This window comes from Nomascus leucogenys, chromosome 10, assembly GCF_006542625.1.
Source record: "Nomascus leucogenys isolate Asia chromosome 10, Asia_NLE_v1, whole genome shotgun sequence".
Classification (NCBI taxonomy): Eukaryota; Metazoa; Chordata; class Mammalia; order Primates; family Hylobatidae; genus Nomascus; species Nomascus leucogenys.
In genome coordinates this window covers 85263100-85290291 of record NC_044390.1, presented here as the reverse complement: position 1 = coordinate 85290291, position 27192 = coordinate 85263100, and the positions used below count along the sequence as shown (strand labels likewise).

The 27192-nt window shown below is 49.8% G+C and overlaps 1 protein-coding gene across 1 annotated transcript in view; it reads left to right on the top strand.

Moving 5' to 3' along the window:
* The first annotated feature begins 987 nt into the window (after window positions 1–987).
* Window positions 988–27192, top strand: part of VSIG10 (V-set and immunoglobulin domain containing 10) — a 40990-nt gene continuing 14785 nt past the window's right edge. Inside the window, exons 1-4 of the mRNA XM_030821788.1 lie at window positions 988–1066; window positions 9577–9858; window positions 23384–23686; window positions 26204–26464. Coding sequence (XP_030677648.1) covers window positions 988–1066; window positions 9577–9858; window positions 23384–23686; window positions 26204–26464 — 925 coding nt within the window. The remainder of the gene's footprint in view (window positions 1067–9576; window positions 9859–23383; window positions 23687–26203; window positions 26465–27192) is intronic.

Below are 27192 nucleotides of genomic sequence, written 5' to 3'. Positions count from 1 at the left end.
GGTCTGTTTTATGGATGGCTCTTCCTGAGGATATCAAAGCCGCATTTTCTCCAGGACAGAATGGGATGAGGGCATGGCAGGGAGGCGAGGAGCTTAGCCTGGGAATCTGACTGGGGAGGGGGTGGGAGAACTAAAAGGGGAAAAGCAAAAACAAAACTCTTGAGAAACACGTCCTGAGGACTCCTTGGCGCTCGCTCTCACTGTGTGGTCCCAGCCAGTTCACTGGAGAACAGGAGTCCCGTGGCTGCTTTGGCTGAAGGTCAGGGGATCATCTTTCTCTGGCTCCCTTTTGCAGAGGGTAAGAAAAGGAAGCGATGGCGGCCTTGGCGCCCGCCCTGCGCCCAGGGACACAGAGGGGAATCCCTCGAGACGCTCAGCGGGGACTGCCAGGGGGGTCCTGCGTTCTGCAGCTTGGCAACAGCCTCCTCCGGGTTCTGCAGCCCGGGGCAGCGGCGGGGGGTGCGTCCTGCGGCAGCTGCAGGGCTCCGTCCCGCCCGCTGTCCCCGCGACTCGGTACTGCTGTCCCGGGCGGAGTGGACTAGGGGAGGGCCCAGCCTCCGCGCCCCGCCCCTGGCCCGGCGGGACCTGGCCCGGCGGGACCCGGCCCGGCGCGCCCTCGGCAGAAAGCCCTCCTCCCTGGCCAAGGTAGAGGAAGTTGGGCTCCCGCCTGGCTGGGAGGCGGGAGGGAGCCCGCTCCTGTTGTTTTCCGCCTGCGGGAGTGGGCAGGCGGGCGCAGGGGGCGGGGTGCGCCCTCCCTCCCTGGCCAGGGCGCTCGGGAGCAGGGACCCGAGCCTGCAGCCGAGCGCCGCTCCCGGCCCTGGACACCCGGCTCAGCCAAGCATCCTTCCTGGGGGCCGAGAAAGTGGGGCCACTCTGCCTTTCCGAGGACCTGGGAGGAGCCCTCGGTCCCCCGGGCCCCGGGGCCCTGGGGCACACACATCCAGCCCAGCCCGAGCCTGCGTTTCCTGAGCCGGGATCTGGGGCGAGATGGCCGCGGGCGGCCGTACGCACGAGCCCCGCGTCCTCGTCTGCCTCGGGGCGCTCCTGGCCAGCTGGGTCGCCGTAGGTAAGGGGCCGTGATCTGGAGGGAAAAGTTGAGTTTTCCCAGTCAGCGGTGGGGAGGGGACAACGAGAGACCCAATTCCCTCCGACTCCGCCCGGATCCGTGGTGGCCCCAGCCTAGAAGCTGCCCCAGGAGGGTCTCGGTTTCCTGCTCGCAGCTCGGCCGTCTTTGCAGGAAGGAATTTTCCGGGGCGCCCGGTGCAGGGCGAGATACCCCCAGCCTCCTGGGGTGGGCAGCCGGCGAGGCTGCAGAGGAGCCGAGCCGAGGTGCGGGGGCAAAATAAAGAGGCACCTGTGCCGGGAAAGTGATTTTTTTTTTAAGCGTCGGATGTAAATTCGCATTCTGGTATTATTAATACCTGATACGCTGGTGCTCAAACTCGAGACTCGCACTTTATTTTTCTCCTCCCTCTGCCCAAGGTTGAACTCGCCTTACACCTGTAACCGGTGGACTTCCCTACACACCTTTGCAAGTCTTCCTGTGCCAACCAGCGCCTTCAAAGCGGGGTCTTCCGCCTTTACTTTTGGAAAAGCTTTTTATTTTGAAATACTTGGCTGACTTACAAAAGACTTCCCCTCACACTTGACATGATTGACAAAAGGTCTGAAATGCTTCATCTATGGTCTGCTTTGCTACGAAAAAAAGAATTGAGGGATGCTTACAAAAATATGTAGAATGTGAAAAGATTGAACTATTTATATATATTTGAATTTAATTCACCAGCATGCCGACTGTGCATGCCTACTGTGTGCTGGGAGTGTGACAAGCTGGGAGGAGGCTGGGGTGCAGGGAGAGGAGATGGAGCCAGGAGGTGGTGAAGTTTGCCAGGATGCAGGCAGAGCGCTACTTATTGTGTTCCCGGGTCTGCTCCACCCAACTGGTCTCCTCTTGCACGTTTCTGGAGATGGGTTGTAAATTATGCTGGAGCTTCTTAGCAACAAGTGCCAAAAGTTCCTAACTGTTAGGCTCATACAATTTTATTTTGCTTTTTTTTAACCAACCATTTAAAAACAATAACATCTCTAGATTTCCAGTTTATCTGGAAAAATCTGAAGGTCTGGCAACACGGGGCCTGTTTTCCCAGTTGGAATTGGGCAGTGGTCATCCTATTATCTAGGGCATGTGAGCCCAAATTTGTTCCACCTCTCCCTGTTGTAATATTTGCACCCCCACCTTCAGTCATGGGTGTTACCTGCTGGCCCTGCAGGCATTTGGCTGAGTAATCACTGTGCTGGGGTGTGTGTGGCGGGGGAGAAGGACAGTTCCCTGTTGGTCATCTCTGGACGTGAAAGGTGGTTGTCAAGTATTCCCGTCTCCCCAGCTGTTTGCAGTGTTTCCTGCACGATGAACACCAGGAACCTGGGAAGTGAGAAGAACCCTGGGATGAGGTCATCCTGTTGGAATGACCTGGCTTTCAGGCTGACTGCCACCCGCCCCATGGGGAACGTATCTCCACTGCTATGGCCAGCTATTTTTTCCGAGCCAGGCTCTCGCTCTGTTGCCCAGGCTGGAATGCAGTGGCACAATCACTGCACTGATCCTCCCATCTCAGCCTACAAGTAGCTGGGACTACAGGCGTGCACCACCACGCCTAGCTAATTTCGAAAATTTTTTTGTAGAGACGGTCTCTACAATCGCTTGAGCCCAGGCTGGTCTTAAACTCCTGGACTCAAGCGATCCTCCTGTCTCGGCCTCCCAAAGTGTTGGGATTATGGGTGTGAGCCACTGTGTTGGGCCTTTGCCCAGCTATTTTGATGCCCAGACCTGCTTCACCTTTATGTATGATGCCAGGGGGCTTCCTGAGCTTGGCGTATTTTTGTCATGTGTTTGTTTTTTAAGTTGGGAGTTTTTGGGGAAAAAATTTTTCTCCTGACATTCAATGCCAGACAACTTATATGCATCCACTAGCTACCCTGGATTGGAAATCCTAGGTTATTCTTGAGAAAAGTTGCTTTTTTTTTTTTTTTTGAGACGGAGTCTCGTTCTGTCACCCAGGCTGGAGTGCAGTGGCTCGATCTCGGCTCACTGCAAGCTCTGCCTTCCGGGTTCACGCCATTCTCCTGCCTCAGCCTCTCCAAGTAGCTGGGACTACAGGCACCCGCCACCACGCCCGGCTAATTTTTTTTGTATTTTTAGTAGAGACAGGGTTTCACCGTGGTCTCGATCTCCTGACCTCGTGATCCGCCCGCCTCGGCCTCCCAAAGTGCTGGGATTACAAGCGTGAGCCACTGCGCCCGGCCGAGAAAAGTTGCTTTAAAAAAATAAATAAAAGTTTGGGTATAACTCTTACTCTGTAAATAATAATACATGGGCAGCATCAGGGAGTTTATGTTACTCCCTCTTCTGTTTCCTATTGTACATTTAAGGTTGGGGGGCAAGAAGGACCCTCTGGACACCATACGAATGACTTCTAAAATTGTTACTGTATTTTATCATTGCATCCTGTCTGGTGCAGGAGACCAGGGTAAAGTGACCTCAGTGACAATCCCACATCTCCCAGTGATTTGCTTGGGACTTTAACTGAATAACTTAATCTTCCTAAATCTCAATTTTCTCAATAGTAAAGTGAGAAGGTATAGGACTGCCAGGCAAGAACTCCCCCTTCCATGTCTATGTCAGACATCACTAATCGATGACTGTGTTCTTTTCCACTGAGCCAGGACTCAATCTCATCTTCAACCCAGCCCACAGGGCAGCCACATCTCTGGACTAGATGATCTCCAAAGTCACCTTCAGATACAGTGGTTTAAAAAAGAATGGAGTAAGCCAAGCCAGGAGAAGTGAAATGTCTTCAAATGGTTTCTTTTGTGATCATGTCATTCTACGCCTGGAAGGAGAAAACAATGTTAGCTCAAGTTCCAAGACTAAAGTTTCACCACGGCTTTTTTCCAAGCCACTGTTCCTTTATTTCTTTGCCAAGGAGTTAGGCAAGGGGCAGGTCTGCAGGTCGCATGAAGACATGTTGCATCTGTAACTCTAAATTTCATCTTCCTTTCCATTGTGGGGGTTGCCACTGGATAATTTGGGTTCCCAGTCCTAATAATTTAAAAACAATTCTTGGCTGATGCGGTGGCTCCCGCCTGTAATCCCAGCACTTTTGGAGGCTGAGGCGGGCAGATCACCTGAGGTCAGGAGTTCAAGACCAGTCTGGCCAACACGGTGAAACCCCGTCTCTACAAAAATACAAAAACTTAGCAGGGCATGATGGCGGGTGCCTGTAATTCCAGCTACTCAGAAGACTGAGGCGGGAGAATTACTTGAACCCGGAGGCAGAGGTTGCAGTGAGCCGAGATTACGCCATTGCACTCCAGCCTAGGCAACAGAGCGAGACTTCATCTCAAAAAAATAAATAAAAAGAATTCTTGCCTGCTTTTTTTTTTGAGACCGAGTCTTGCTCTGTTACCCAGGCTGGAATGCAATGGCGCGATCTTGGTTCACTGCAACCTCCGCCTCCCAGGTACAAGCGATTCTCCTGCCTCAGCCTCCCGACTAGGCGGGATTACATGTGTGTGCCACCACGCCCGGCTAATTTTTTGTATTTTTAGTAGAAACGGGGTTTCACCATGTTAGCCAGGCTGGTCCCGAGCTCCTGATCTGCCCATCTCGGCCTCCCAAAGTGCTGGGATTACAGGCGGGAGCCACCACGCCCGGCCATTCAGGTAATTTTTGTATTTTTAGTAGAGATGAGGTTTCACCATGTTGGCCAGGCTGGTCTCCAACTCCTGACCTCAAGTGATCCACCTGCCTCAGCCTCCCAAAATGCTGGGACTACAGGCGTGAGCCACCGCCCCTGCCCCTCACCTGCTTTTTAAAGTGATTGTTCAGAAGCATTTCTTGCTGTTTTGGAATCTCTATCATTAGATGGCATTCTTCACCTTTCAGCAAATGGCTTAGTTGTTAAAATTTGGTGTTTTGTTTTGTTTTGTTTTGTTTTGTTTTTCATCCTGACTTGGCTGAAAAGTCTTTTGGGAATGGTGTGGCCAAAATGGTGAGAGAATCAGAACTTCCTGGGGCTTCAGGCTGGCTTCAGATCTTTCAAAGGGAGCCCCCTCTAACCAGACAAGAGGCCAAATACAGATAATGATTACTCTTTCACTTAAATGGGAAGGATTGCCAGGGGCAGGTGGCAGTTTATTTTTTCTATAACAGCTTTATTCAGATATAATTTACATGCCACAAAATTCACCCTTTTAAAGTGTACGACTCAGGGGATTTTAGTGTAGTCCAAGGTTATACGGCCATCACCACTAATTCCTCATTTTAATCACCCCAACAGGTTCTGCCCATCTTCCTATTCCTGCAGCCTCTTTGTATTGGGTCTTGATTTTGGAGGGGGCTGGACAATTGTGAAACTTCTCAGCAAAATGGGTTGCATTTGCTTCTTGTTACCTAGTGACAGTCTAATGCCCGTTAGCACCTGTCAGTCTTTTTTATGAGTCAGGGTTGGCAGGGCGCGGTGGCTCATGCCTGTAATCCCACCGCTTTGGGAGCCCGAGGTGGGTCCGAGTGGAATGCTTAAGTCCAGGAGTTCGAGGCCAGCCTGGGCAACAGAGTGAGACTCCCCCACCGCCCGCTCCATCTCTAAAAAAGAAAAAAATAATTATTTACATGAAACAAACAAAAAAAGAGACAGGGTATCTCTCTGCTGCCCAGGCTGGAGTGCAGTGTCACAATCGGGGCTCACTGCAGCTTCAATCTCCTGGATTCAAGTGATCCTACCACCTCAGCCTCCCAAAGCCCTGGGATTACAGGCCTGAGCCGCCACACCCGGACACCTGTCAGTCTTCAATGGGCATCAGAATCACCTGGAGGGCTTGCTAAAACACAGATGCTGGGCCAGGTATAGTGAATCACTCCTGTAATCCCAGCACTTTGGGAGGCTGAGGTGGGAGGATCGCTTGAAGTCAGGAGTTCAAGACTGTCCAGGACAACAGAGTGAGACACCCCCTCCCCAACCCCCATCTCTTAAAAAAAAAAAGTTAAATAATTGCTGATTTGTTAAAAATAAATTAAACACAAAGGGCTGCTGCTCTCCCACAGTTTCTGATTTAGGTGTTTTGGGGTGAGGCTTGATAATTTGTATTTTTTTTTGTTTTTGAGACAGAGTTTCACTCTGTCGCCCAGGCAGGAGTGCAGTGGCGCGATCTCGGCTCACTGCAAGCTCCGCCTCCTGGGTTCACGCCGTTCTCCTGCCTCAGCCTCCCGAGTAGCTGGGACTACAGGCGCCCGCCACCACGCCCGGCTAATTTTTCTGTGTGTTTTTAGTAGAGACGGGGTTTCACCGTGTTAGCCAGGATGGTCTCGATCTCCTGACCTCGTGATCCGCCCGCCTCGACCTCCCGAAGTGCTGGGATTACAGGCATGAGCCACCGCGCCTGGCCAATAAGTTGTATTTCTAACACGATGCGGCTGCTGATGTGGGCTTTTGAACATGCTCCGTTTGCCTGGGAACCCATCCTCACCTTTTCTTGGCTGATTCCTACTTGTCCATCAGATCTCAGTTTGGCTTCCTGGGAGAAGTGTTTCCTGACATTTGCCCTAGTTGGACTTAGGAGCCCTTTCTCTGCGGCCTTAGCTTGGTGTTTATCACACTGCCTTGTACTTGCCAGTTTATTCTCTCTTTTCTTCACTAGACTGTGAACTCTTGGAGGTTTCTGTGTGTTTTGTCCACCATGGGATTCCCAGTGCCTTGTCCAAAGTGGGCACACAGTTCCTACTGCCAGCCCATTCTTGCATGGAGCTTCTGAGAGAACTTGAACTCTATGGCCATTTGAGATGGAGAGAGAGGGAGAGGCAGAGAGAGCAGCGGGACAGTGGAAACAAAGCCAAAGCCCTCTTCTTTCTACCCCTTCTGGATTTCTAGGCAAATAAAGCCACTTGGGTTCTGTATCAATTATTTATCGCCACAGTAATGCTGCATAAGAAACAACCCCAAAATGACAGTAGTGCTTATTACCCACAGGCTTGGGTGGTTGGTTAGGTGGCTCTGCTGATCTGCCTGGGGATCGATGACTAGCTGAAGGCTGATCTAGAATGGGCCAGGCTGGAGCCACTGAGACAACTTGGGTCTGTACCATGTAGTTTGTTTATTTATGTATTTGAGACAGAGTTTCACTCTTGTCACCCCAGGCTGGAGTACAGTGGTACAATATTGGCTCACTGCAACCTCTGCCTCCTGGGTTCAAGTGACTCCCCTGCCTCAGCCTCCCGAGTAGCTGGGATTACAGGTACTTACCACCATGCCCAGCTAAGTTTTTGTATTTTTAGTAGAGACGGGGTTTCACCATGTTGGCCAGGCTGGTCTCGAAGTCCTGAGCTCAGGTGATCCACCTGCCTCAGCCTCCCAAAGTGCTGGGATTACAGGCGTGGAGCCCGGCCTTTGTTTGTTTGCTTTTTTCTTGTTTTTGAGACAGAGTCTTGCCCCGTCACCCAGGCTGCAGTGCAGTGGCACAATCTTGGCTCACTGCAGCCTCCACCTCTTGGGTTCAAGTGATTCCCCTGCCTCAGCCTCCCGAGTAGCTGGGATTACAGGTACTTACCACCACGCCCAGCTAAGTTTTTGTATTTTTAGTAGAGACGGGGTTTCACCATGTTGGCCAGGCTGGTCTCGAACTCCTGAGCTCAGGTGATCCACCCGCCTCGGCCTCCCAAAGTGCTGGGATTACAGGCGTGGAGCCCGGCGTTTGTTTGTTTGCTTTTTTCTTGTTTTTGAGACAGAGTCTTGCCCCGTCACCCAGGCTGCAGTGCAGTGGCACAATCTTGGCCCACTGCAACCTCCACCTCTTGGGTTCAAGTTATTCTCATGCCTCAGCCTCCTGAGTAGCTGGGACTACAGGCGTGCGCCACCATGCCTGGCTAATTTTTGCATTTTTAGCAGAGACGGGGTTTCACCATGTTGGCCAGGCTAGTCTGGAACTCCTGGCCTCAAGTGAAACTGCCTCCCTCGGCCTCCCAGCGTGCTGGAATTACAGGCATGAGCCACTGCTCCCGGCCTCATTGCAGTTTTGATATGCATTTCTCTAGTGATTATAGACAAACGCCTTAAAGACTCTGCTTGTGTCACATTCCCAACATCCCATTGGCCAAAACAGGGCTCATGGCTGAGTCCTCACTAAGAGTGGGATGGCCCCCCAGTGATGTGGGGCATGGATGGTGGGCAGGCTGGGTGGACAACTGGGGCTATGTTTGTTACCTACTGCAAGTTCATTATTGTCAGTGACTGGCCAAGAGTCCCAACATACCAGAAGTTCTGTACGTGTTTTCTGTTTGTTTGTTTTGTTCTGAGACCGAGTCTCGCTCTGTCACCCAGCCTGGAGTGCAGTGGCGCAATCTCGGCTCACCGCAGCCTCTGCCTCCTGGGTTCAAACGATTCTCCCACCTTAGCTTCCCGAGTAGCTGGGATTACAGGCATGTGCCGCCAAGCCCCGCTAATTTTTGTATTTTTAATAGAAACGGGATTTTACCATGTTGGCCAGGCTGGTCTCGAACTCCTGACCTCAGGAGATCTGCCTGTCTTGGACTCCCAAAGTGCTGGGATTACAGGCATGAGCCACTATGCCCAGCTGCTCTATATGTGTTTTTGCATCTTAAGAACACATACGGTCAGGCACGGTGGCTCACGCCTGTAATCCCAGCACTTTGGGAGGCCGAGGAGGGCAGATCAAGTGATTCTCCTGCCTCAGACTCCCAACTAGCTGGGACTACATGCCCAGCTAATTTTTTGTACTTCTTTTTTTTTTTTTTTTTTTGAGACAGAGTTTCATTCTTGTTGCCCAGGCTGAAGTGCAATGATGCGATCTTGGCTCACTGCCACCTCCGCCTCCCAGGTTCAAGCGATTCTCCTGCCTCAGCCTCCCTAGTAGCTGGGATTACAGGCATGTGCCACCACGCCCGGCTAATTTTGTATTTTTAGTAGAGACAGGGTTTTTGCATGTTGGTCAGGCTGGTCTTGAACTCCTGACCTCAGGTGATCCGCCCACCTTGGCCTCCCAAAATGCTGGGATTACAGGCGTGAGCCACCATGCCTGGCCACAATTTTTTGTATTTTTAATACTGACGGGGTGTCACCATGTTGGCCAGGATGGTCTCGATGTCTTGACCTTGTGATCCACCCGTCTCGGCCTCCCAAAGTGCTGGGATTACAGGCATGAGCTTGACCTTTCCTGAGGTCAGGAGTTCGAGACCAGCCTGGCCAATATGGTGGTGAAACCCTGTCCCTATTAAAAATACAAAAGTTAGCCGGGCGTGGTGGCATGCGCCTGTAATCCCAGCTACTTGGGTTGCTGAGGCAGGAGAATAGCTTGAACCCGGGAGGCGGAGGTTGCAGTTAGCCAAGATAGTGCCATTGCACTCCAGCCTGGGTGACACAGTGGGACTCTGTCTTGAAAAAAAAAACAACAAAAAAAAACATATACCTGATTTTTAAAAAAATCGTAATACAGGAGGACTGTCCAAAAAGGGACATTGTTTAGAAATTAAGAAGGGTAGTAATAGCTTGATCTTGCCTTGTACAGGATTGGAGGCTGTTGTCATTGGAGAAGTTCATGAGAATGTTACTCTGCACTGTGGCAGCATCTCGGGACTGAGGGGCCTGGTGACCTGGTACCGGAACGACTCGGAGCCTGTCTTCCTTCTCTCGTCCAACTCTAGCCTCCAGCCAGCTGAGCCTCGCTTCTCTCTAGTGGATGCCACCTCCCTGCACATTGAGTCGCTGAGCCTGGGAGATGAGGGAAACTATACCTGCCAGGAGATCCTGAATGTGACTCAGTGGTTCCAAGTGTGGCTGCAGGTGGCCAGTAAGTGGGGCTGGCAGGGACCGGGGCTGGAGAGGTGCTCGGAGCCTTGGAAAGGAGGAGACCATGGTCAGGAATATGGGTTTGGGGTTCGGATGGCCTGGAATTCATTCTGGGCCCTGCCACTTGGAAGCTGAGGGACCTCTCACACCTCTATTTCCTCACCTGTAAAATGGAGATAAAAAGAATTTCTGTGGCTGGGCGCAGTGGCTCATGCCTGTAATCTTAGCATTTTGGGAAGCCAAGGCGGGTGGATCACTTGAAGTCAGGAGTTCGAGACCAGCCTGGCCAACATGGTGAAACCCCATCTCTATTAAAAATACAAAAAATGCCGGCGGGTGCAGTGGCTCACGCCTGTAATCCCAGCACTTTGGGAGGCCGAGGCGGGTGGGTCATGAGGTCGAGACATTGAGACCATCCTGGCTAACATGGTGAAACCCCATCTCTATTAAAAATATAAAAAATTACCTGGGCGTGGTGCCGTGCACCTGTAGTCCCAGCTACTTGGGAGTCTGAGGCAGGAGAATTGCTTGAACCTGGGAAGCGGAGGTTGCAGTGAGCCAAGATAGTGCCACTGCACTCCATCCTGGCAACAGAGTGAGACTCCATCTCAAAAAAAAAAAAAAAAAAATTCGCCAGGCATGGTGGCTTACGCCTGTAATCCCTGCTACTTGGGAGGCTGAGGCAGGAGAATCGCTTGAGCCTGGGAGGCAGAGGTTGCAGTGAGCCAAGATCGTGCTACCGCACTGCAGCTTGGGCGACAGAGCAAGACTCCGTCTCAGAAAAAAAAAAAAAAAATTATTGCTTCTTAGAATTGATGTGAATAATAGATACCAGTTTATAAAGTGCTTTAGGCCAGACATGGTGGCTCATGCCTTTAATTCCAGCACTTTGGGAGGCCGAGCGGGCAGATCAGCCGAGGTCAGGAGTTCAAGACCAGCCTGGCCAACGTGGTGATACCCCATCTCTACTAAAAATACAAAAATTAGCCGGGCATGGTGGTGGATGCCTGTAATACCAGCTACTCAGGAGGCTGAGGCAAGAGAATCGGTTGAACTCGGGTGGTGGAGGTTGCGGTGAGCCGAGATCGTGCCACTGCACTCCAGCCTGGGCGACAGAACTAGACTGCATCTCAAAAAAAAGAAAAATAAACAAATAAAGTGCTTTAAAAGGCTCCTGGCATATTAATAAACTTTTATTTTTAGCTTGTTGTTAATATCATCTTTGCTATTAATACCATTTTATGCCGGGCACGGTGGCTCACGCTTGTAATCCCAGCACTTTGGGAGGCCGAGGCGGGCAGATCACGAGGTCAGGAGATCGAGACCACGGTGAAACCCCGTCTCTACTAAAAATACAAAAAATTAGCCGGGCGTGGTGGCGGGCGCCTGTAGTCCCAGCTACTTGGAGAGGCTGAGGCAGGAGAATGGCGTGAACCCGGGAGGCGGAGCTTGCAGTGAGCCAAGATCACGCCACTGCACTCCAGCCTGGGCGACAGAGCAAGACTCCGTCTCAAAAAAAAAAAAAAAAAAATACCATTTTATTATGTAACAAAGTTACAGTATATCATAATCAAAGCCAGGTGCAGTGGTGTGGGACTGTAGTCCCAGCTACTCAGGATTGCTTGAGTCCAGGAGCTCCAGGCTGCAATGCACCATAATTGCACCTATGAATAGCCACTGCACTCCAGCCTGGGCAACATAGGGAGACCCTGCCTCTAAAAAAAACATGGAGTCAATTCAGACTGCCTGAATTCCAGTGCAAAGGCTGTCACTGAGTTCTGTGTCACCTTGAATAAGTAGCTTCATATCTCTGAGCTCCAGTTTTCCTCATTTGTTAATGGGGGATAATATATTGTCTGCCTTGTCAGGTGTAGCGAGCACTCTTATTTATTTTTATTTTATTATTATTATTTTTTGAGACATAGTCTTACTCTGTTGCCCAGGCTGGAGTGCAGTGATGCAATCTCGGCTCACCACAACCTCTGCTTCCTGGGTTCAAGTGATTCTCCTGCCTCAGCCTCCCAAGTAGCTGGGATTACAGGCACCTGCCACCTCTCCTGGCTAATTTTTGTATTTTTAGTGGAGACGGGGTTTCACCATGTTGCTCAGGCTGATCTCGAACTCCTGACCTCGTGATCTGCCCACCTTGGCCTCCCAAAGTACTGGGATTACAAGCATGAGCCACCGTGTCCAGCTATAGCAAACATTCTTATACTACGGTGCTAAGTACAGGGCTTGGCATAAGCCACCTTTCCTATTGCACTTTCCTAAAACAGTCTATCATATCTGCTGATACACATGTATGAATTTACAGCAGGCCGGGTGCTGTGGCTCATGCCTGTAATCCCAGCACTTTGGGAGGCTGAGGCAGGGGAATCATTTGAGCCAAGAGTTTGGGACCAGCTTGGTTAACGTAGTGAGACTCCATATTTACAAAAAATTATTCAAAAAAGAATTTAGAGTGCGAGGTTGTAAACTACCGCCTGCTGTTGTGTGGCCTGCAGATTATGAATTTTTTTTTTTTTTTTTTGAGATGGAGTCTCACTCTGTCGCCCAGGCTGGAGTGCAGTGGCGCGACCTCAGCTCACTGCAAGCTCCACCTCCCGGGTTCATGACATTCTCCTGCCTCAGCCTCCCGAGTAGCTGGGACTGCAGGTGCCCGCCACCACACCCGGCTAATTTTTTTTTTTTTTTTTTTTTTTGTATTTTTAGCAGAGTTGGGGTTTCACCGTGTTAGCCAGGATGGTCTTGATCTCCTGACCTTGTGATCTGCCTGCCTCGGGCTCCCAAAGTGCTGGGATTACAGGCGTGAGTCACCATGCCTGGCCGATTATGAATATTTTTTATATTTTTAAATGGTTTTTTAAAAAAGGATATTTGTGACATGAAAATCATATGAAAGCCAGGTGCAGTGGGTCACGTCTATAATCCCAGCACTTTGGGAGGCTGAGGCGGACAGATGACTTGAGCCCAGGAGTTTGAGACCAGCCCTGGCAACATAGCGAGACCCCATTTCTACAAAAAGTGAAAAAACTAGCTGGGCCTGATGGTGTGTGCCTGTAGTTCCAGCTACTCAGGAGGCTGAGGTGGGAGGATCGCTTGAGCCCAGGGAGGTTGAGGCTGCAGTGAGCTGTGACTGATCACACCACTGCATTCCAGCCTGGGTGACAGAGGAAGACCCTGTCTCAAAAAAAAAAAAAAAAAAAGAAAATCATATGAAATTGAAATGTTGGTGTTTGTAAATAAAGTTTTATTGGAATATAGCCACATTCATTCATTTACATATTATCTCTATCTTTGTTACTAACTATGGCAGAGGTGAGTGGTTGTAACATAGATCCTATGGGCTTCAAAGCCAAATTTATTTGCTCTCTGGCCCTTTACAGAGAGAGTTTGCTGGTCACTGGGTTAGAAGGACATCCATGCTCTGGATTCGGGGCATGTAGTTTAGTAGACGTACCCATGGGAGGCCAGGTACGGTGGCGCATGCCCATAATCCTAGCATTTTGGGAGGCTGAGACGGGATGATTGCTTGAGCCCAGGAGTCTGAGACCAGCCTGGGGAATGTAGTGAGACCCCATCTCTACGAAAAGTTTAGAAAATAGTAATTAACCGGGCATGGTGTCATGCACCTGTAGTCCCAGCCATTCAGGAGGCTGAGTGGGGAGGATCGCTGGAGCTGGGAGATGGAGGTTGCAGTGAGCCAAGATGGTGCCACTGTACTCCATCCTGGGCTACAGAGTGAGATCCTGCCTCAAAATAAAAATAAATAGAATAGGCTGGACGTGGTGCCTCACGCCTGTAATCCCAGCACTTTGGGAGGCCGAGGTGAGCAGATCACCTGAGGTCAGGAGTTCAAGACCAGCCTGGCTAACATGGTGAAACCCCGTTTCTACTAAAAATACAAGAAATTAGCCAGGTGTGGTGGTGTGCACCTGTAATCCCAGCTACTCGGGAGGCTGAGGCAAGAGAATTGCTTCAACTTGGGAGACAGAGGTTGCAGTGAGCTGAGCTTGTGCCATTGCACTCCAGCCTGGGCAACAAGAGTGAAACTCTGTCTCAAAAAAAAAAAATAATAATAATAATAATAATAAAATAGGGAAATACCCATGTGATCACTGTTCTGGATCCAAGATGCCTCATCTGTAAAATAAAGAACCTAATAATTCCTTTATTCAGCATAGACTCATTGAGAGCTTGATGCCAGACACTGTTCTAGGCACTGGACCACAGGTGTGAAGAAGGCAGACAAGGTCTCTGCCCTTGAGGAGTGAGCAGCCTAGTGGGGCGGACAGATGAGAAACAAGTTAATGTGATTTTTCTGAAACTTTTTTTTTTTTTTGAGACGGAGTCTCGCTCTGTCACCCAGGCTGGAGGGCAGTGGCGCGATCTCGGCTCACTGCAAGCTCCGCCTCCTGGGTTCACGCCATTCTCCTGCCTCAGCCTCTCCAAGTAGCTGGGACTACAGGCGCCCGCCACCACGCCCGGCTAATTTTTTGTATTTTTAGTAGAGACGGGGTTTCACCGTGGTCTCAATCTCCTGACCTCGTGATCCGCCCGCCTCGGCCTCCCAAAGTGCTGGGATTACAAGCGTGAGCCACCGCGCCCGGCCTGAAGTAGTGACATGTAAACTGATTGGTAAGTAGGTCTGGGCACAGTGGCTCGTGCCTGTAATCCCAGCACTTTGAGGGGCTGAGGTGGGAGGATCGCTTGAGCCCAGGAGATCAAAACTGCAGTAAGCCATGATCATGCCACTGCACTCCATCCATCCTGGGTGACAGAGAGACCCTGTCTCTGAAAAAATAAAAGGAGAAGAATTCTGCCAATTCTCTTTCCAGGCAGAACAGGACAGGTTGAGCTGAGTGTGGTGCATTCACAGATAGGGAGAAGGCCGGCGTGGCAGGGGCCTTGTGTGTAAGAGGGCAGGCTGTGTGAAATACAGGAGGCCAGGCTAGACTGGGGCCAAGTAGGACCTGTGCTATGGGTTGAATTCTGTCCCCCAGAAAGATGTGTGAAGTCCTAACCTTTGGTATCCACGAACGTGAGCTTATTTGGAAATAGGGTCTTTGCAGATACAATCAAGTTAAGAAGACATCACTAGGGTGGGCACTAGCCCAGTTTGACTGATATCCTTATTTGTTTATTTTTTATTTTTTTGAGATAGAGTCTTGCTCTGCCACCCAGGCTGGAGTGCAGTGGCGTGATCTCGGCTCACTACCACCTCTGCCCCGTGTTCAAGCGATTCTTCTGCCTCAGCCTCCCGGGTAGCTGGCTCGCACCACCACGCTCGGCCAATTTTTGTATTTTTAGTAGAGAGGGGGTTTCACCATGTTGGCCAGGCTGGTCTTGAACTCCTGACCTCAGGTGATCCACCCGCCTCGGCCTCCCAAAGTGCTGGGATTACAGGCGTGAGCCACTGTGCCTGGCTAGGAGTTGTGATTTTATTCTGTGTGCAGGAGAAACTCCGGGAGCTTCCAGCGGGAGTTTCCAGCAGGAGTGTGGCACCATTTCATTTGCACATGGAAAATGTATGTGTTTGGTATCAAGAATAGCTGATGAAATAAAACAGGGAAGCCAATTGGAGGTATACAGAGTCGGTGACCAGACAGGGTGGTGACAGTGGCCTTGGTGAAAATGCACAGGTTTGGAAAATATTTTGGAAGGAGACCAGCAGGACTCGCTGCTGGATCAGAAGTAGAGGATAAAGGAAAGAGAGGCCTCCAGGACACTTCTCGGTTTTGGGATGATGTCTAAGGTTTCTGCCAATTCTCAAAGATTAGGGCATCGTCCATTAGAGCAGTGTTTCTGTGTCTGGAGAGGCCATAGATAAATTCCTGGGTGATGCCAGGAATGAAGGGGTGCATAAAAAAATGTCACCCAACTTGGCCCAACTGTTTGGTTCCCACTGTGAGCCTACGGGCAAGTGCTCGCTGGTCTCCCTCAGTCCACCTGCCCAAAATAATTAGTCATCCCTTCCTGTCCATCTCATCAATGAATAACCTTATCTTTTATCCACAGTGGAGTAAGGTGACATTGCAAATTTTTGTTTCTTTATCATCACTCTCTTTAGTTTATGATGACTTGATCAGACACTGAGTTGTTAATCATTGGCTAAGTTTATTGGCGGATGGATTAGTTTCATGATTGCCCTGTAGGGAGATAAAGGCAAGGTCTTGTTACAGTGAACGTGAACTTGCAACTTTAAAAATACCACTGAACTCATGGCTGGGTGTAGTGGCTCACGCCTCTAATCCCAGCACTTTGGGAGGCTGAGACAGGTGGATCACTTGAGGTCAGGAGTTTGAGACCAGCCTGGCCAACATGGTGAAACTCCATCTCTACTAAAAATACAAAGCTTAGGTGTGGTGACGCGCACCTGTGATCCCAGATATGTGGGAGACTGAGGCACAAGAATCGCTTCAGCCGGGGAGGCGGAAGTTGCAGTGAGCCGAGATTGCACCATTGCACTTCAGTCTGGGTGACAGAGCAAGAGTCTGTCTCAAAAAAAAAAAAAAAAAAAAAAGGAATAAAAATGTCACTGAATTCCAGTGGCACTTTGCACTCCCTCCAGGGAAGTCCTGTGCGTGTCTTAGTTACTATGCTGTGATTCATAGTATGGAAATTTCTTCACTTGGAAATACATGGGGTCCTTGACTGATGTAGGGCTTGTTTGTGAAAACCAGACACAGATACCCTTTGGTTCAAATACACCAGAGCCCTCTGGGGTTGGTCTGCTGGTTCTCATCTTAGGAGGTCCCTGGGCTAAACACCAGACCCCTCTCTGCCTCGGAACCCTGTGTTGCTCCCCCGACAGTGGCCAGCGGGGAGGGCGTGACATCTCTGATTGGAGTTGGCCCTCATTTTTGCATAGATTTGGGAAAATAGATTAGGTTTGATTCAGCCTCTCTTTCTGGGATGGCAGTGGTATTGCGGAGTGGTCCAGATGACTAGTTTCAAATCCACATTCTATTAGCTGTTGTTGTCTGTGTGACCTTGGGAAAGTCGCTTGAACTCCAACGTTAGTTTTATTGTCTGTGAAATCGAGGGTAACGGTGGAACGAGTTACAGATTTGTGGTATGCATTAATGAGATAAACTCATGTAGCCCTCAGCACACTTGAACTGGATCCAGTGGTTAAGCTAGCGATGGGATTCCCATGGGATAGTCCATCTCAAGTTCTCAACAATCAACCAGTTTATATCTGGGTCCTTTTTTTTTTTGAGACAGAGTCTCACTGTGTCACCCAGGCTGGAGTGCAATTGTGTAATCTCAGCTCAACCTCTGCCTCCTGGGTTCAAGTGATTCTCCTGCCTCAGCCTCCCAAGTAGCTGGGATTACAGACGTGCACCACCACACCTGACTAATTTTTTGTATCTTTAGTAGAGACGGGGTTTCACCATGTTGGCCAGGCTGTTCTTGAACTCCTGACCTCATGACCTGCCCGCCTCAGCCTCCCAAAGTCCTGGGATTACAGGCATGAGCCACTGCGCCTGGCCTCATTTGGGTCTTTCAAACAGGTCTTGCTGTGGGTTGGGGACTCTATGTGCCCAGATCTTTTCACTGATGTGGTTGCTAGCTGGGTCACATTACCTCCTTCTCTCTCTCTCTCTTTTTTTTTTGAGACAGGGTCTCACTCTGTCACCGAGGCTGGAGTGCAGTGGTGTGATTTCGGCTCACTACAGCCTTGAATTCCTAGGCTCAAGTGATTCTTTTATCTCACCGTCCCAAGTAGCTGAGACTAACGGTGTGTGCCACCACACTTGGCTAATTTTTTAGTTTTTTTGTAGAGACAAGGTCTCACTATATTGCCCAGGCTGGTTTTGAACTCCTAGACTCAAGCAGTCCTCCCTCCTTCGCCTCCCAAAGTGCTGGGCTTACAGATGTGAACCACCTTACCCAGCCCCCTCCTTCTCTTAAGGAGAACAATTTGGAAACATTCTAACATGGCCTTGGAATCTAGGGGGAACAAATCCCAAGATATGACAATTTGTTATCTGCAAGTGGCTGGGGATATGTGAATGGACAGAGATGCTGTAGAAACATGGAAATGGCAGTAGGGAGGTTGCTGGATTTCTCTCTCCTAACTCCCTGGTCCTCTGCTTGTCCATCGGTGGGCATTTGGTGTGTTAGGTAACAGGGGTACCTTAATGGCGCCGGTTCCGGGTTCTTCTCCCCTCCTTGACCGGGCACTGTCTGAACCCGCCAAAGGAGGGCCAATCAGAAAGCAGCATCTCCCGCCTTCCCTTGGGCCCACCCCACGTAGGCCCAAGGGATATAAAACCCAGCACACCAGCAGCTTTCTCTCTTCTCTTCTCTTCTCTTCTCTTCTCCTCTCTTCTCCTCCTTCTCCTTGCGTGGTGCCACTTGATACCTCCACCGCTCGATACCTCCAGTAAAGATCTCTTGACCGCGACCGGTGTAGTTTGGTCTCCGCCCGGCCCCTTTCATGGTGTCTCTGTCTTGTAGGAGGTCAGGTTTTCTGTAGGCCCAGGGCAATTCAACCTGCCTGGAATGGGCACCTGTGGTGTCCATTCATCACTCATCTCACAACAAGAGTGTGCACTGCTCCTTGTTAATTGAAAGGTGAGGTTGAAGGGTCTTGCCATTGGGATTGGGACTCTGCTTCTAAATGTACAGAAATCCCTTGGTCCAGAGCAGTTAAGGGCTGCCAAGGCCGTTTCTTTCTTTTTTCTTTTTTCAGTTTTTAAATTTAGGCCGGGAGTGGTGGCTCACGCCTGTAATCCCAGCGCTTTGGGAGACCAAGGTGGGCAGATCACCTGAGGTCAGAAGTTTGAAACCGCCTTGGCCAACATAGTGAAACCCCATTTCTATTAAGAATACAAAAAAATTAGCTGGGCGTGGTGACACATGCCTGTCATCCCAGCTACTCAGGAGGCTGAGGTGGGAGAATCACTTGAACCCAGGAAGCAGAGTTTGCAGTGAGCTGAGTTTTCGCCACTGAGCTCCAGCTGGGCGACAGAGTGAGACTCCATCTCAAAAAAATACATAAGTAAATCAATAAATTAATTAAACAAATGTTTTTGCAGAGACGGGGCCTCATTATGTTGCTCAGCAGACCGGTCTTGAACTACTGGGTTTAAGTTATCCTTTCGTGTCAGCCTCCCACAGTGCTGAGATTACAGGCATGATCCACCTCACCCGGCCACACAGCTGTTTATTTCATCAGTTGACCCATCCCTGCTACCTCCAAATTGGAGTGGGTATGATATTGGAACAGCCATGTGTTTACCTGCAGACAGGCTGGTCAGATAGGGAAGGTGTCACAGCCCTTCCCATATCCTGGTACACTTTTTTTTTTTCGAGACGTGGTTTCACTTGGTCACCCCCACTGGCCTGATGTCGGCTCATGGCAGCCTCCACCTCCAGGGTTCAAGCGATTCTCCTGCCTCAGCCTCCCAAGTAGCTGGGATTACAGGCACCCACTACCATGCCTGAATAATTTTTGTGTTTTTAGCAGAGACAGGGTTTTGTTTTGCCATATTGCCCAGGTTGGTTTTGAACTCCTGACCTTAAGTGATCCGCCTGCCTCGGCCTCCCAAAGTGCTGGGATTACAGAGGTGAGCCACTGTGCCTAGCTGACCCTGTGCTTTTTTTTTTTTTTTTGAGACAAAGTCTCGCTCTAGTTGCCCAGGCTGGAGTGCAATGGTGCATTCTGAGCTCACTGCAACCTCTGCCTCCCGGGTTCAAGCGATTCTCCTGCCTCGCCTCCCAAGTAGCTGGTATTACATGCATGTGCCATCACGCCTGGCTAATTGTTTGTATTTTTAGAAAAGACAGGGTTTCACCATGTTGGCCAGGCTGGTCTCGAACTCCTGACCTCAGGTAATCCACACGCCTTGGGCTCCCAAAGTGCTGGGATTACAGGCATGAGCCATCATGCCTGGGCCCGACTTTTTTTTTTTTTTTTTTTTTTTTTTTTTGAGACGAAGTCTTGCTCTGTTGCCCAGGAGTGGCATGATCTTGGCTCACTGCAACCTCTGCCTCCCGAGTTCAAATGATTCTCCTGCCTCAGCCTCCCAAGTAACTGGGACTACAGGCGTGCGCCACCACACCTGGCTGATTTTTGTATTTTTAGTAGAGACGGTTTCACCATGTTGGCCAGGCTGGTCTTGAACTCCTGACCTCAGGTGATCCGCCCACGTCGGCCTCCCAAAGTGCTGGGATTACAGGCGTGAGCCATCGTGCCCAGCCAACTTTGTGTTTTTCTTTTTTTTAAAAGATGTTGTCTCTTACGTATGCATTTGAGGAGCTGAGATACCGAGAGATAGATCAGCCCATGAAAGACCCCAGTCAGATTTCATGGCACACAGTGCCAGGCTCTCCCTGTGTCTGTTTTTCTCAGGCCAAGCAAGTGTTTAGGGAACAATGGAACCAGCTAGCACGTGAGCAATGAGGAAGCTGGTCTGTGTCGACCTCCAAGAGGCTTAGGATTCAGTTGGGTTTGGGGGATGGGAAGCTCCTCTCTAGCCAGTGATGTGGCCTTCACTCCAAACTTCCAAAAAAGGGAATCTCAGGAAAGATCCATGTTTCCTGGCTGATGGGCCTGTCTGATATGGACTCACCGCAGCGCTTTGTCTGGGTTGGTGGTGGTGTTGCTATGCCTTCTCACAGTGTAGGCTCCTAGGGAAAAGGAATGTTGGGTACACCGAAGAAAACTTGTTTGTGCCTGATCAGAAGGTGGGGTGATTCTTGCCCAAGGATTGATTAATTTGGGTCTTGCCAAGCTTATCTGTTTTTGTTTGTTTGCTTGTTCGAGACGGAGTCTCAATCTGTTGCCCAGGCTGGAATGCAGTGGTGCGATCTCGGCTCACTGCAAGCTCTGCCTCCCAGGTACATGCCATTCTCCTGCCTCAGTCTCCAGGGTAGCTGGGACTACAGGCGCCCGCCACCACACCCGGCTAATTTTTTGTATTTTTAGTAGAGATGGGGTTTCACCGTGTTAGCCAGGATGGTCTTGATCTCCTGACCTTGTTCAAGTGATTCTCTTGCTTCAGCCCCCTGAGTAGCTGGGATTACAGGCATGCTCTACCACACCCAGCTAATTTTTGTATTTTTAGTAGAGATGGGGTTTCACCATGTTGGCCAGGCAGGTCTCAAACTCCCGACCTCAAGTGATCCACCCACCTCCGCCTCCCAAAGCGCTGGGATTACAGGATGAGCCACCATGCCTGGCCTGCCAAGCTTATCTGTAGCAGAGATTGGTGCTTATAGGAGCCTGCAGATCGCTGGGATGGGCTCTTTGCATGGCAATCACTAGGGAGATCAAGAGAAAGTGGGTTGTTGATTTTGCCTATAAAGGTAATACCACAGTCTGTAAGTTTTCCCACAGACCTCATCCCATTGGAGAAGTACACATTAACTGATTAGCACAGACTGTGTGGTGCATTCTAAAGTCACTTTCGAATAAAATTGCTGTTCTGAAGAGTAAATAGCTGAAGATAAGTTAACTTTTCCTGTTAGCAAGGAATTCAAGATACTGAGATGTAAATGAACCTTTTGTAGCTCTTGACTGGCCAACCTATATTTGTGGTGGGTAAGGAAATAAGTGAATTCTGATGTCAAAGAGGACAGCAATGAACAGGAAGGCAGCAGCTGTAGACTGTTCTAGAACAGGATTCGGCAAAGCTTTTCCTTTTCTTTTTTTTCTTGAGATAGGGAGGGTCTCATTGTGTCACCCAGGCTGGAGTGTACTGGCACAATCACAGCTCACTGCAACCTCCGCCTCCTGGGCTGAAGTGATCCTCCCACCTCAGCCTCCCAAATAGCTGGGACTACCTACCTGCACCACCACGCCTGGCAAATTCTTTGGTGTTTTTTTTTTTTTTTTTTTTTTTGAGACGGAGTCTCGCTCTGTCGCCCAGGCTGGAGTGCAGTGGTGCAATCTCGGCTCACTGCAAGCTCCGCCTCCCGGGTTCACGCCATTCTCCTGCCTCAGCCTCTCCGAGTAGCTGGGACTACAGGCGCCTGCCACCACGCCCGGCTAATTTTTTTTGTATTTTTAGTAGAGACGGGGTTTCACCGTGGTCTCGATCTCCTGACCTCGTGATCCGCCCGCCTCGGCCTCCCAAAGTGCTGGGATTACAAGCGTGAGCCACTGCGCCCGGCCTTCTTTGGTGTTTTTTGAGATGGGGTTTTGCCATGTTGCCCAGGCTAGTCTCGAACTCCTGGGCTCATGTGATCTTCTGCCTCATCTTCCCAAAATGCTAGGATTGCAGGCATGAGCCACCATGCCTGGCCAGCAAAACTTTAATAAAATTTTTTGGCCAGGTGTGGTGGCTCACACTTGTAATCCCAGCACTTTGGGAGGCCAAGGTGAGTGGATCATTTGAACCTGGGAGTTCAAGACCAGCCTGGGCAACATGGCGAAATCCCGTCTCTACTAAAAATACAAAAATTAGCTGGGTATGGTGGAATACACCTGTAGTCCCAGTTGCTGGGGGGGCCTGGGACTATAGGCACGTGATACCACACCTGGCTTTTTATTTATTTATTTATTTTGAGATGAAGTCTCGCTCTGTTGCCCAGGCTGGAGTGTAGTGGTGTGATCTTGGCTCACTGCAACCTCTGCCTCCCAGGTTCAAGCAATCCTGCCTCAGCCTCCCGAGTAGCTGGGATTACAGATGTGTGCCACCACTCAACTAATTTTGGTAATTTTTGTAGAGATACGATTTAGTCATGTTGGCCAGGCTGGTCTTGAACTCCTGACCTCAAGTGATTTGCCTGTCTCGGCCTCCCAAAGTGCTAGGAATTCAGGAATGAGCCACCGTGCCGGCCCTAATTTCTAAATTTTTTTTTTTTTTTTTTTTTTTTTTTTTTTTTTTTGAGACGGAGTCTCGCTCTGTCGCCCAGGCTGGAGTGCAGTGGCGCAATCTCGGCTCACTGCAAGCTCTGCCTCCCGGGTTCACGCCATTCTCCTGCCTCAGCCTTCCGAGTAGCTGGGATTACAGGCATGCGCGACCACGCCCAGCTGATTTTTGTATTTTTAGTAGAGACAGGGTTTCGTCATGTTGGCCAGGCTGGTCTTGAACTCCTGACTTCAAGTGGTCCACCTGCCTTGGCCTCCTAAAGTGCTGGGAATTCAGGCATGAGCCACCGCACTGGCCCTAATTTTTAATTTTTTTGTAGAAATGGGGTCTCACTGTGTTTCCCAGGTCGGTCTGGAACTCCTGGCCTCAAGTGATCCTCCTACCTCAGCTTCCCAAAGTGCTAGGATTACAGGCATGAGCTACTGTGCCTAGCCCTTACAGTTTTTTGTTTTTTAAAGGAGCAATGTATACTTTTGCTGTTCTGTAAAGATTTATCCCCCTAATAAAATCTCACATAGTCACCCAGGATTAAATGAAATAATGTATCAGGGCACTTGGCATAGCATTTGTCACATAGTATTAGATAGATACCATACTCTTCATTGGCTATTTCCTGTTCATTTATATATTAGAGTTGGTAAGGCAATCGAATGAGCTCTTACATAATTAGTGCCATCCTATTCCCCCTGTCATTCCCAGGCGGCCCCTATCAGATTGAGGTCCACATCGTGGCCACCGGCACACTCCCCAACGGCACCCTCTACGCAGCCAGGGGCTCCCACGTGGACTTCAGCTGCAACAGCAGCTCCAGGCCACCACCCATGGTTGAATGGTGGTTCCAGGCCCTGAATTCCAGCAGCGAGTCCTTTGGCCACAACCTGACAGTCAACTCTTTCTCACTGTTACTAATGTCGCCAAACCTCCAAGGGAACTACACCTGTTTGGCCATGAATCTGCTCAGCAAGAGACATCGAAAGGTGACCACCGAGCTCCTGGTCTACTGTGCGTAAGCAGCACTCCTCTGCCCCACTTCTTCCCCTTAACCCTTTATGAACTTATCAACTGCACGTTTGTGCCTCTCCCATTAGTCTTTTTTTTTTTTTTTGAGGTGGAGTTTCGCTCTTCTTGCCCAGGCTGGAGTGCAAAGGTGCGATCTCACCTCACCACAATCTCCACCTCATGGGTTCAAGCGATTCTCCTGCCTCAGTCTCCCGAGTAGCTGGGATTATAGGCATGGGCCACCACACCCGGCTAATTTTGTATTTTTAGTAGAGACGGGGTTTCTCCATGTTGGTCAGGCTGGTCTTGAACTCCCGACCTCAGGTGATCCGCCCACCTCGGCCTCCCATAGTGCTGGGATTACAGGCGTGAGCCACTGCGCCCGGCCTCCCATTTGTCTTTAAGGGGGTACCTGCTGCATGATTCTTCTGAACATGTATCTGTGGCTCTCTCAATACACATACCCGGGGCTGCTGCACTCAGGGAGGGAATCATCCCTTCTAGAAGCTTACTGCTATGCAGGGGTGCAAGAGAGTGCTTGGGAGCCACGGAAGGACACTAATGCATTCTTTTTTTTTCTTTCCCCTAAATTGAGGTGAAAGTACGTAGGATTAACCATTTAACAATGTACAATTGAATGGGCTCAATGGCTCACGCCTGTAATCCTGGCTACTTAGGCTGAGGCAGGAGAGTCACTTGAACTTGGGACGCAGAGGTTGCAGTGAGCCAAGATTGCACCACTGCACTTCAGCCTGGGCGACAGGGCGAGACTCCGTCTCAAAAAAAGTAAAAATAAAAATGTATAATTCAGTGGCGTTCAGTGCATTTATGCAACCATCACCTGCATCAGGTTCCAAAACATTTTCTTTTTCTTTTTCTTTTGAGACCGAGTCTCGCTCTGTCACCCAGGCTAGAGTGCAGTGGTGCGATCTCTGTTCACTGCAGCCTCCATCTTCCAGGTTCAAGCAACTCAGTTCTCCCACCTCAGCCTCCAGAGTAGCTGGACCACAGGCAGGTACCACCATGTCTGACTAACTTTTCTATTTTTAGTAGAGACAGGGTCTCCCCACGTTGCCCAGGCTAGTCTCAAACTCCTGAGCTCAAGTGATCTGCTTACCTCAGCCTCCTAAAGTACTGGGATTACAGGCGTGAGCCACCATGGCTGGCCCTCCAAAACATTTTTGTCATCCCAGATAACCATTTTGTCATCCCAAATAACCCTGTACCCAATAAGCAGTCACCCTCATTCCCTCTTTTCCCCAGACCTGGACAACCCCCAATCCGCATTCTGTCCCTGTGGGTTTGCCTGTTCTGGACACTTCATATGAAAGGATCATACAATATGGGGCTTTTTGTGTCTGGCTTCTTTCACCTGGCTTCATGTTTTTGAGGTTCATCTATATTGAGGCATGTATCAGTAATCCATTCCTTTTAATGGCTGAATAATAGTCCATTCCTTGCATGGATGGACCACAATTTATTTGTTCATCCATCCATCTATATACATTCTTTTTGTGGATCCAGTGTGGCTGTCACAGGCACCGGGCCCTGTAGCGCTGTTAGGATTAAGTAGTCCGTGAATCTTTATCTCGGGAGTGGGGAAACACCAACCAAACACTCCCATACACAAATATCTTGGACGAAAACCCCTGTAGAAATGCAGAGTGGGGCTGGGCGTGGTGGCTCACATCTATAATCTCAGCACTTTGGGAGGCCAAGGCAGGTGGATCATCTGAGGCCAGCAGTTCAGACCATCCTGGGCAACATGGCAAAACCCTGTTTCTATTTAAAAAAAAAGAAAAAAATAAATAAGAAATGCAAAAGCGAGGCTGGGCACGGTAGCTCACGTCTGTAATCTCAGCACTTTCGGAGGCTGAGGCGGGTGGATCACCTGAGGCCAGGAGTTCCAGACCATCCTGGCCAACATGGCAAAACTCTGTCTCTATTTGAAAAAAAAAGAAAAGAAAAGAAAAGAAAAAATAAGTAAGAAATGCAAAAGTGAGGCCAGATGCGGTGGCTCACGCCTGTAATGCCAACACTTTGGAAGGCTGAGGCGGGTGGATCACCTGAGTCAGGAGTTCAAGAGCAGCCTGACAAACACGGCAAAACCTTGTCTCTACTAAAAATACAAAAATTATCGGGGTGTGGTGGCGCATGCCTGTAATCCCAGCTACTTGGGAGGCTGAGGCAGGAGAATTGCTTGAACCTGGGAGGTCGAGGTTGCAGTGAGCCAAGATTGTGCCACTGCACTCCAGCCTGGGCAAAAAGAGCGAAACTCCTTCTCAAAAACAAAAAAAGAAAAAAGAAAAAGAAATGAGACCCAGGTCCCCAGAAATTTAACACCCAACAGAGGAAGCCTGACTGTTGTCACGCATGAATTTATGCTAGGAGCTATTAGACACTAACACTAACTGGGGTTGATGCCTCTCTGAGACCCTGGTTCTGCCATCCTTAGAGCCAGCCCAGTGGCTGATCCTAGAGTCTGTGATTCAGCCCATGCTCTCCTCTGGTGTTTTGCAGACCCCCCTCCATCAGCTCCCCAGTGCTGGGCACAGATGGTATCAGGATCATTCATGCTGCAGCTTACCTGTCGCTGGGATGGGGGATATCCTGACCCTGACTTCCTGTGGATAGAAGAGCCAGGAGGTGTAATCGTGGGGAAGTCAAAGCTGGGGGTGGAAATGCTGAGCGAGTCCCAGCTGTCCGATGGCAAGAAGTTCAAGTGTGTTACGAACCACATAGTCGGGCCAGAGTCGGGCGCCAGCTGCGTGGTGCAGATCAGTGAGTCTGTTTTGCTTTGTCTTGGGGTTGGAGTTCCCCTGCCTTCCTTTATCCTAGGAGAAGCATTTGAGAGTTCTTCTGAGGAAGAAATCCCTGGATGTCAGAGTGGACTGAGTTCCTTCCCTTCCTTTCTTTTTCTTTATGTTTCATTTTTTTCAAATTTTAGAGATGCTTAGTTCAAGCTTCTTCATTCTAGTCCAAGCTATTGTCTACTTGACAAATACTAATTGAGCACCTGCTATGTGCCGGGTACAGTTTCTAAGTGCTGAGGATGGAGCAGTGAACAAGACAGATGAGGTTCATCATCTTTTGTGTCTGTCCGTTTACTGTTGCTGTAAAGGAATACCTGAGGCTGGGTAGTTTATAAAGAAAAAAATTTTTTTTATTATTTTTTGAGGCAGAGTCTCACTCTGTTGCCCACACTGGAGTGCAGTGGCACGTTCTTGGCTCACTGCAACCTCTGCCTCCCAAGTTCAAGCGATTCTCCTGCCTCAGCCTCTTGAGTAGCTGGGACTAGAGGCGTGCACCATCACGCCCACCTAATTTTTGTATTTTTAGTAGAAATGGGGTTTCACCATGTTGGCCAGCCTGGTCTCGAACTGACTTCAAGTGATCTACCTGCCTCAGCTTCCTAAAGTGCTGGGATTATAGGTGTGAGCCACTGCACCTAGCCGAAAATTAGTTTATTTGCTCATAGTTCCGTAGGCTGTGCAAGAAACATGGCACTA